General features: G+C 41.5%; 1 protein-coding gene across 6 annotated transcripts in view; it reads left to right on the top strand.

Annotated features, from left to right (window-relative positions):
* The first annotated feature begins 10237 nt into the window (after nucleotides 1-10237).
* nrp2a (neuropilin 2a) overlaps nucleotides 10238-11216 on the top strand; it is a 58287-nt gene continuing 57308 nt past the window's right edge. For all 6 annotated transcript variants that reach the window (XM_088290054.1, XM_088290053.1, XM_088290052.1 and 3 more), the window contains exon 1: nucleotides 10238-10749. In XM_088290054.1, coding sequence (XP_088146180.1) covers nucleotides 10674-10749 — 76 coding nt within the window. In that variant the 5' untranslated portion in view covers nucleotides 10238-10673. The remainder of the gene's footprint in view (nucleotides 10750-11216) is intronic.

Genomic DNA, 11216 nt, shown 5'->3' with positions numbered 1-11216 from the left:
TATTAGGTCAGTCATCCAATGCCTGGGGTGAAGTAATAATTTCCTAATTAATTGATAATTGACGAAAATAAATGTATACAATTTTTTGTCTAGACTTTCGACCTGAGGGTAGAATCCCATTGTGTCAAGTTAGCACCATAGGAGTTTAATTTGGATGTAATCAGATTTATCTCTAACCTCATTTACTATGGCTTTGCTGGTGGCAGACAAATGTTGGATATGTGTGCAACTAGTTTGGGAAAAGATGCACTTGTTTTTTTTCTGATATTAGTTTATACACAATTCAGAAAGAAAAGTTCTCAGGAATCTCTGAGTTATTCAGGTACTAAACGAATCACATTGTGCTCATCTGGCAACAAAAGTGATTCATGTCCTCATAACATCACAAATAACATTTATATTCACGAGTCACAGGTCACTTTCTCCTTTTTATATTTGTCACCCCTAATTCATCATATTGTCTTGAAAGTACAAAGAGATGGAAATTGAAAACACCCAAAAACATCATGTTGATAAACATTTGACAGATTTGCCCAGACAGAAAGAAACCACAACATGGGGTGCACATTTGACGCCTGTACACTAACTCAAAACAACAAGGTTGTTGTTCAATGTTCAAACCTAAAGTGTCCATTTTTGACTTGTCTAAAAACATGACACTGTGGCCTCACTTGGTGTGTTTGCTCATTATTGTCACATGGCCTGGCCAATCACTGCATGGGAACTGAACAATCGCAGTTGAATCTGGTCTGTTAGAGCCCGTTCCAGAAAGAGAACATGTTTGTGGGAACAGGACGTCTGGCCAGCTTACAAACAGAGTTGGAAATAAAGTAACAAGCAAGTCTTAGCTGCATTAGAGATGTGTTCGCACACATGCACACGCACACACACCCCCACACCCCCACACACACACACCCCTACCCACACGTGTGCGCACACATTTCTGCTCCAGTGGGCTGTAGCTCATTAGGGTAGTGCAGGTGTGTTCGAGGTGATATTAAGCAGTTAATTAACTTTGCATTGGCTCTGCTACTTTATTTCCAAGATGTGGACCTAATGTGAGTGAGGGAATCTAACTATGTGTTTCCTGACTGGTCTGCTGTTTACTCATGAATGCAGTTTGAATAGAGCGCTTACAAGCATGTGGCAAGGAAGATATGCCGCAGTGTCAAATTATTGCTGCACGGGGGCTGTCCACGATAGTAAGACTAAAACACCTGTGGATAGTTGCACAATTTAAACCCATGAGAAGGTGTGGGATGACCTCAACTGCTCTTTTCAGACAAACGTGTTTGTTGTGTTTGCCCTGTCACCCATTGATCTTCATCCATCTTCACTTTGGTTACACTAGGCTTCACCTGAGGTCACTGCAAGTTTGATAACAGCCCTTCCACATATTTCCTTATTCCTTTCCAAATGAACCCCAAATGCATACCTAAGATCGCTTGTCATTCTTCCCCTCGCTGTTGGTGAGAGCATAGACTCATGGAAATCATGACAGTTTACCCAGACGGCTGCTTATTGACTGTTTCTATATTTGTTTTTCTGTCACCATTGATTTACTATGAGGAAACTCGGGAGACTTTATTGGATTACAGTTCATCAAGATGGAGTGTCATTCTCCATCAGATTTCATGTGTCTTACATCTCTCTCGCTTTCATCAGAATATATTAGGCGCCTGGGCGGATATGATATTCTATATCCATGTCTAAATAATGATGGATCTGTGGCCTGTCTTGTTCACCTGTCTCCTTTTAGTCACGCTTCTTGTGTGCGCTGCAACCTCGGTGACATCACGTTTGTCGTGCGCCGAGATGTTCCTTTGTGCCACCATGAAGGCCAGACAGCATCGTTGACTGCACATCCCACCTCAAGGAGACAAAGCTGCACTCCTATTTTCCATCCAGTGGTGCATATCAAGGTCAATCACTGCCAAAGGAGGCACACAACGAGCATGTGTGTGTGTGTGTGTGTGTGTGTGCGCGCGTGTGGTGGCGGCGGCGCACGGCTAGTCACTTAGCTGGCTGACACAGATGTTACCTTTGTGGTCAAAAGGCTGGAAGTGGATTTGGTTCTACTAATGGAGCTGAGCGCTTAGCCGTCTCCTATTGATAAGATTACTATGGTAATGTGAACACCGCTGGGTAAAGAACGCAAGATTTTCCCTTTTTTAATTGTTGTCCGCTATTTTAAGTGGCGTCCTTTGGCGCTGGTGCTGCTTCTTGCAGTCTCTTTTAATAGGACTTTTCTTCTTGTATGCCCTTCGCCTCGCCCTCAACTTCCTCCACAGCAGATCTCCTCCGCTTTTATATCTTCACATCATCCTTATCTCCCTGCTTTTAATTGGCTGACTTTAGTGGAATAATTCCTTTGTCGGAAATCCTGCACTTTGCACATTTCACTTTGTCTTTTGTTTCTCTTCATGATATTTCTTTTCTGCTAAATGTAAGGCTCAGTCATTTAACTTTGAATCTTTATAGGATACTCACTAAAATAGTTTTAACCCAACTTTAAACCCTCTAAAAAAGATTCTTTGAAAAAATCATTGCATCACTATGTGATCAGAATCTTTCATATTCAATGTTAAATACAACATCAACAAAATAACAAAAGAAAACAAAATAAATACAAAATTAAAATTACATGACAATCCGTCAACTACAATATGCAATATTTTTCTTTTGTAATCCCGCACTCTTAAATGTTTCCACTGTGCAATACTGCTGCAACCTGCAATACTTGAATATTCAACATAATAATACAGTAGACATCATTTTATTTTGCACTGACTAGAAACAGTCTTAATAATAATAATAATAATAATAATAATAATAATAATAATACAATGTGTATTATTTTGAAAAAGCTGAATCAGAAACACTGCTTTGTATTAGGTTTCTAATTTTGAAACATTGCTTTCCACTCAATTTCCAAATGATCAACAATCTCCTTGCAAAACTATTGATTGACATTCATGCATGCTATTATTTACACTATTCTGTCAACTGGCCACACTATCACAGCAGAAAACTCTTAAGATCATTTTTTTCACTTTGCAATTTGGTAGAGCACCATAAATAAGCTACAGGAAAGACGTTGGTGTGGACTTGAAGACAATGCATGTGATGTTGACGAAATCTTGTGGCCGGACCCAGAAGGACGACACAATGTCAACTGTTTTCTTTTGCTTTTTTGGGTATGTGTGTTTTGACATTGCAAAAATACTGTTTTGTGTTTGTTTTGAAGTGTTTAAAGTAAATACAGAAAACACCTTGAATACAGATACTTGAAATCCCTTTGTGTTTACAGAACTGTGGCAAAAATGTACCCTCAATCTCGCATAACCTAACTTGTGCACAAGGGAATCAAAAGCCAGATGTGTTTTTCATTCTTCTCATCAGCGTGTAGTTGACTCACGGTGTGCTTACTAATATGATGGCTTGTGTTAATTGTTTGAGGCAAAATCATTTTTATGAAGATTTTTGCTTTTGCAAGATGACAACAATGTTTTGAAGAGTTTTGAAAACTAACCAATGGTAACAAAAAATGTGCCAAAGCCAGCAAAAAAAAAAAAAACTAACTGAAATAACACTGCAGGAACTGTTTTTCATCTTGGCAATCTAGCTTCGATATAGTTCTTTCTATCCCTGAGAGCTGCATAGACCATAGATCACGTATGTGTTTCATCTCATCTTGACTATTGGAACAGTGCGTGGTCTTCCCATGCCTAATATCAAATTGTTCTTTAGCTGGCCTAGAAAGTTTGATCGTATTTCCCCGATACTGACCATCCTGCACTGGCACCAGCTGAAATGTGATTTAAAGGTTTTGCTACTTGTTCAAAAGATATTACATGGCTTAGTGCCTTGCTATCTTGCTGACTTGTGTTCCCTCCCGAGCTTTGCGCTCACAGCTTACTTAAAAAGAAGTCAGCAGGATCTAGACGATTCTCTATTCAGCTGGAGTCATGTTGAATGCCCAACACATGGAAAACAGAGCGCTACTTCCATTTAAATCTTGACTTAAAACTTGTACACTCTCTGTTTTGGTTGAGCGGAAAACTAGCCTCTCACTCTGCCTGATGAGGGTGGCGATGAGTGAAGTGACGCTGTTGCTGTGCCTGTGGCCAAGACAGACTTCCCAAAGGCGGTATTTAATTTCATCTGATGGACAACTAAAATTGGATAGAATTTATTTGCCATGTAATTAATGTTGCCCACTCAGCATCCATTGCAGCCTAGTCATCCTGGAAGGAAATCCTCCATATGTGATCCCTGCTCAAGGTCTCTTCCCTTTTTTCCTTAATGGATAATTTCCGAGTTTGTCTATGCCTGTATGTGGGGTTTTAGACCAGGGGATTTCATTGATCTCTATGAAATGTGTACTTTTTATTATTATTATTTTTTTTATATTTTGAGATTCAAAACTATTTAAGGGAGAAAAAAAACTTGACTTGCGTATTGGCCTTGCTGAAGAATGGGAGGTTGGGCCCCCTGGATGGTGAAGTGGATGGCACTAGCGTGGGAGCTTGCAGCTACCCTGGCGCTGGAAAGAGACTGAGGAACCGTCCGTCCAAACACTGGCACAAATTGTTTCTGCTTTTGATACCCTCTGCTCGCACCTTTTTTGCTACCTCTTGTGGCATTTCTTTAAATGAGCGAGTTAAGTTTTCTAACTTGTGCCTAAATGATGTTGTTTGCATTTGGCGCACGGCATTGTGGGATGTGTGAGGCCAACGTCAAGCGCTTTATCATTTGTTGTACATTTTTGTGCTTCATTTATTACTTTTTAAATACTAATACTAAAAATTTTAATCTGTGCAAGTATAGTAGGCGCAAGAGTGCGCTATGTGTGCTAATATGATTAAGTGCAGTTGTTATATTAGTGCAGTACTATTAAAATATGCTTTTTATTCATGGAAGGAAAAAAATGTTTCATCAAAAGTATAGTGTGTGAACCTTTTGATTTGTTGGCTATTCTATTTGTTAAAATTGCTGCAATGCAAAAATATGCATGGTGCTCTGTTTGTCAATGTTGAGCATTTTGATTCAGGTTTGGGAGGAGATCTTTTATTTGAGGGTTCACCACAGAGCCCATGAGTATGGTAGGTAAAGGCGGCCCTGGTTGCATTGCCCCTCCCTCTCTATAAAACAATAAACTCTCTCTTTCTCGTTAGCATACACTAGTTCTCGAGTGCGCTGCTCTGTGCCTGAGCTTACAGCGCAATAAAAGCACCCCACAGTAAACAAGGCGTGGAGAATGGCATCTTTTCTCTTTGTTATGCACAGCTCACTCCAATGACATCATTTGAGCAGTCCTGGGGGACACTTCAAGATGTTGCACTCACAAGGCTATCCTTTCCAACTTCTAGAGAAAACATCTTTTTTTGTTGCAGTTTAATTGCAAAACCACTCCTATCAGGTATTGGATTGCCATCTGGAAAGTGTGTGCCGTAACTTCCTAAGCCCCCTCCCTCCCTTGAGTCTTCCTGCCTGCTAAAATGAAGCAATGGATGCGGAGAGGAGGGGTGTGTTTCGGAGGAAAACGGGGTGTTGAAGGTCACTTTGATGTGCCAATAAAGACACACAGCGGCCCAGTGGAAGGAGATGAAAAGAGGTTGAGCAGACGTAAAATGGATCCTGGTGGAGAAGGCAAGGAAAAGGAATTGCGTCCTCTCATCTCTCCTACAGCACACAGCGGATAATGATGCTTCATCATAAACTAGAGTTGGCTGGGGAATAAAGCAGGCATCTAGCAATTAAAGCAAGCAAACAACATTCTCTGAGAGCAGAACATCTCAAGCCTAAGTCAGAACCAGAATCAAGCAATGCTGACAAAATGACAAAAACATTCTGCACATCTTAACTACAATTTTTGAAGAATTTGTCACAGTTCTGCTAATAATCTTTTTTTTTAATTAATTAATTTATTTATTTTCATTTATTTTGTATCTTTCGCCCAAATGCTTCTGAATTAAAGAACGCGTTTACTCATCTGTTCACGCGTTGCTCCTGTCGCCTGACTCTTTGCTGTCGCAACCTCATCCAGGTGGCTGCCCCATCAGGCTCACCTGTGCATTGCAAATGAATTGAGAGACAGCTCTTTTTTTTTTACTGCAAGCAGCATGTTCAACAGAATGTGGGAGGAGTTGCCTGACATCCAGATGTTTCCAACCAGCCTGACACCGCAGCACATGCTGGACCACAGTGTACAATGGTTACCTTGGGTTGGCTGTATAGCAACGAGAATAAAGTCCCGCTATTTTGGAGAAAAATGTGTCAATTTGGGTTTTGTGCATTCACATGCAGAAGGGCCTTTGAGATCGAGATCAGATGACATTCTGATGATCCCACAGGGAATCTGGGTCACCTTAGCCGAAGGTAAAACTACACCAAATTTTGCTGACTTGCAGAGCCTCAGTCTTCATTTAATGGCACTGAAATCAAAAAGAAGAAGAAGATCTGCACTGAGGTACCACACCAATGAATTTCAAAAGCAATTGCTCATCTCCAATCTTGCTATACTTGGGGTCCTCTTAGCCCCTTCCTCTCTCTTTTAAAACACTGATAGGGTCAAATCACCACTATTAAATTAGATGTTGAATCTCTATTGAGTCTCTTATGAGCACTCAAAAACACTTGAACCTTGAGCATGTTGGCTAGCAAAATGGTCTGATGATTTTTGTGGTGGGTGGGTGGCTAGAAGCTAAGAGAGTGAAATAGTTAGGTGGGGGTGTTATCAGTCATGCTGTCGGTCTTCGGGCCAACTTTGAAGTTTCAAAAAACTTGAAAAATCCTAGTAAAGTTGTTTCACTCAAAGATTCAGAGTAAACTAATTTAAAGTAACTCCAAGAAAACCCATTTTAAAGTCCTGTACACACATTTCATACGCAAGGAAACTCAATGCAGTAGAGGATTAAACCTATTACCTCAAGGGTGGGACACGGCCACTCTACACATGAGCCATGTTTGCTACTGCCCATCAGTACATTGTTGTTGTCAGGTGCAAATCTCAAAATCCGACATTCAAAGCAATATTTGGCCTTCTTTTGGAGACACCAGCAACAAGTCGCGGAGCCATAGCTCAGGTGTCGAGCAGCCGTCTCTAAATCTGGTGGTAGTTGGTTCAAACCTCAATCCCATTGAGTAACCTTGTGTATGAAATGAGCTGTGTGGGGAAAGTAAACGCTAACTTCCCATCAGTGGCTTTTTCAAAATTCAATAAACTTGTGAAATTTACTCGAAAACTCTTCTTGCAAAATTTACTTAGAATGTTTGAGTGAAAATACGACTAGATTTTTTTCAAGTAAATATCACTCCCCTTTTTTACAGTGTAGCATGGCATCTTGCATTCTGCTCTTTTGCTCGCAGGAGCAAGTACAAGTGTGCTGAGGTGTACACGGGGACAGTCGTCGAGTCTTGGCAGTTGCAATTTCAGTACCCAACTCAAAATTTTGGGGTCTGGTGAAGTCTCGGGACTTCCCCAAAAATATGGATAACTCTATAAGAAATTCAGCTCTCTTTGTTGGATCCACAAGAAATATTTTTTTCCAAGTCCTCCAGTTGACTGTTGCCCTCCGTTAGAACAAGCATTGACCTAATGTTAGGGTAGATCACATGAGGGGGGGGAGATGTTGACAAATGGGCGCGAGGGGTATCACATGACCCTTGAGGAATGAGAGTGGGGGTCGGTGTGGTAGAACAGCGTTGCATGGAGGTTTTACACTGTCTTCTTTATCTCTTTATCAGTGAGAAGGGGTCAGCACTGAGGTTAAATGAAGGCCTCCTTACCCAGCGGCCACTACATTTTAGTTTGTGTGCATGAAGCTAAAGTCATAACATCAGTACAAATGATGAATTGCTTCATGCCCCACGTACACCACCAGAAGGCCCAGATAAGACAATCTGAGTGACATTTGACAGCACCCTCGGGCCAGGGGTGGTCTTAAAAGTAAGTGACATGCTGCAAGAAGGCCATTGAGGGCATCTCAACACGGGGTTGCGGGGGAAGGGGTTAATACACGTACACTTACACACCCACCCGCACACACACAAATACAGATGCAGACACAGTTGTCATGCAACCTTCAGTCAAGGGCACTTGATTCTTTTTATTCCTGCGTGGTAGTTCTGAAGTTTTAATAGCAGTGTGCTGGATATGTTGGATTTGAATAAGTAGAGTGGAAGTTCAAAAGCATTCTTCTTGTTCTTCTTCAACTTTTATTCTTTCTTTCTTCTTTTTCTGGCTCAAACAATGCTTTCCTGGACGCTGAACACTGGTCTCTCTCTATCTGTGCTGGATATTTTGAAGTCACATTTGGAAAAAAAAAAAAAAAAAAAAAGCACGGTGGACACGCAGTGTTTTTTTTTTTTGTTTTTATTTTTATTTTTTTACAATAATGTGCTTGATATTTCGGTTACTGTCTTATATTAAAAAATTTATTACAGTCCCAAACAACAGTATTCAGCTCTGGGTCATTTGGAATGATTACATCTCCTATGCATAGTTTATGGCTTGGTAGTCAAAAACAAAATGTATGCAGAGGTTGATGATTGATTATCAGGTGCATTAAATTGGGTGTCTACTGTGGAAGCAAAAAGTGTTTGTTTGGAGCAATAGATAGGCTGATCATATTCTTGTTACTGTTTTTTTCTGAATGCGTAACCCCTAACAGTTATTTTTGTTGCACAATTTCTAAAACTATGAATATCTACTGCAAAACCACTCACAAGGTTTGCAAATCTCAAAGCCCAAACTTTGCTTTGCAGTGACTTTGTTAATTTTGTAATGCAACTCACTGCTTTACATTCATTTTCCATTATGTATATTTATATTATTATCATTATTATTATTATTATTATTTTGCATTATTCTGGTGACATTTAAGTAATCAGTTCACTTTGCAATTAGCCTGAGCACAATGAATAAGTTGCAGGTAAGCTGAGCGGATACAGTTGTAGTGCATAATTGTCATTCACTGGGAAAAAAATGAAGCCATTGTAAAACCTGGAAACAATTTGAAAAACAACTGATTTTAACTTTCATAGCATGTGACAAATGCTTTGAATGCGAGTCAGCTCGCTTGACAGAATGTATAGTCTTTTCCTCTCTTTTATTGTCTCTTTATCATCCCTCATAGCGATACTTCTATATTATAATGTGTGGAGCAGAAAACAGACAGAAAACCAATGAAAAAGCACAGCACTCATCAAGTTCATCTTTCAATGCCAGCTGAATTGAGGGCATGTAAATTACAACATTTTGTGTGACATCATGCATGACAACTGTCCGGAATTAAGTTTTGTGGGAAGAGACATATTTTTCCAGAATGTTTTGGCTGAATCGTTTGACCTCAGTGGCGTTTGATTTCCACGGGTTGCCTTGGAGCTTTCAGGTTCCACAACGTTTCACCTCCTTCCAAAGCTTTCCGTACGTCTGGTCTTTGAGAATGCACCTAGCCAACTCAAATAAAGATGCCAATGAGGCCTCATTATGTCAAGCCCTTCTATTACATAGTAACTCAAAGCCATGGGCAGGGCACATGAGGAGGACTTTCTCAGCAGATTATTTTGGGCTCGCTAGTGTGTCATTAGACCTTGGCCACTTTGAATTTAGTCCCACTGATTGCAGGGCAGGGACGAGGTGGGCTCCGCCACGCCACTGAGTCAAAGTCGATGACAATGGTGAGACTGTTTCATGTGTTTTGTGGTGAAAGGCCACCATTTGCCATTTGTTGTGCACCCTCGCCTTTGCACTGACAGTACTACAACCCTCACTATATTTCTTGGCTGTCTGTTTCTGCTCTCTCTTTTTTCAAACAGCCTTGGGAGGTGTTTTCTTTGTGGGGTGGTTCGTCTTATCTGTGTGGAGGGCTTCCTATCTCTGCTCTGATCGTCTTGCGTATGTTTGTGTGAGGGGAGTATGAGCGCGTGCACGTGCACCGCCAGCCCCAGTTGCCCGCCTTTTCTTTTTCTCCCTCCCCTTAATCCGCCTGGAGGGGGCGGGGCCAAGGCGCTGACTGTAATGTGATAGCTGCTGGGCTCAAAAGCGAGACGACGCTCTCTCTCTCTCTCTCTCTCTATCTCACTCTCTCTCTCTCTCTCTCTCTCTCTCTCGCCCTCTCTCTCTCTCGCTCTCTCTCTCTCTCTCTCTCTCTCTCGCTCTCTCTCTTTCTCTCTCTCTCCCAAGCACACGAGACGCATGCTGAGGACTGAGCAGATCTCAGACTCAGCTGCTGGTAGAGTAGCTCACACACTGCCCCGCGCGCTTGACTCAAGTGAGACACTGCGGCGGACTTGTCCACTCACTTCTTGAGAGGCGACCCTTGTGTGCGTAAATCACGTGTGGACAGAGAGGCGCACCCCGGAGCCGGACTGCACACTCTGCGGATCCTCCTGACTCCTTACGCAGGCAGTCAGACCCCTTTTGGGTGACTTAAACATCTCCTTGAATGTGAATGTGCTGTCAGTACATGGCATGGGGCAACGGGGCAGACGTTTGAATTAGTTTTGTGACATGTAGTTGTCACGTTGCCAAATCGACCGTGACTGAATACGCGCCGTGGGATTATTGATCTCATTCCCGTTTCTTCACGAGGGGATGTGGAGCCCATTTTAGCTTCTCCGAGTGTAAAGATTGGAAAAATCGACACCAAGTTATTGCATCTTCCAAGATGGATTTTGTGTGCTCGCTGTTTGGATGGCTTTTGGCACTGTGTCATTTGGTGCTGTATGTCAGTGGAGAAGACGGTGAGTTTTACTTATACATGGCACTTCACAAGTACAAGTTTTATATATTCTGTGTGCAACATCATGTAGAGGCTTAATTGAGTCTGGTTTGAGTCTCATACATTCAAAAAGTTATTCATCCCAATTTCCCACTATTTTCTCCTTCTTTAAGAATATAAACAACTATACTCCAAAATAGAAAACACTCACTGGTGTCCAAAAAGCGTGCACATAGCTGGTCTGTTAGTTGTTTCTAGGAAGGCTAAGTGGAGCCTAATCGGCACCTCGATAATCTTCATCGGGGAGTAAAAGTCTGTCCTTCATTATCACCTCCTGTTCGGCAGGCTCAGGTCTGCCAGCCGGCAGCCCGAAGCGACACCCCCCACAAACATAAACGCACCGGAACGCAGGATCGAAAATTATTATTATAATTAAAAAATAAATAAATAAATAAAAAACACACAAAGCAAAACAAAAAACAGCGGAGC

Source organism: Idiotropiscis lumnitzeri, chromosome 3 (genome assembly GCF_059441095.1).
Source record: "Idiotropiscis lumnitzeri isolate Australia: NSW breed Sydney's pygmy pipehorse chromosome 3, RoL_Ilum_1.0, whole genome shotgun sequence".
In the NCBI taxonomy this organism is placed as follows: Eukaryota; Metazoa; Chordata; class Actinopteri; order Syngnathiformes; family Syngnathidae; genus Idiotropiscis; species Idiotropiscis lumnitzeri.
This window is presented reverse-complemented; position numbering and strand designations above follow the sequence as displayed.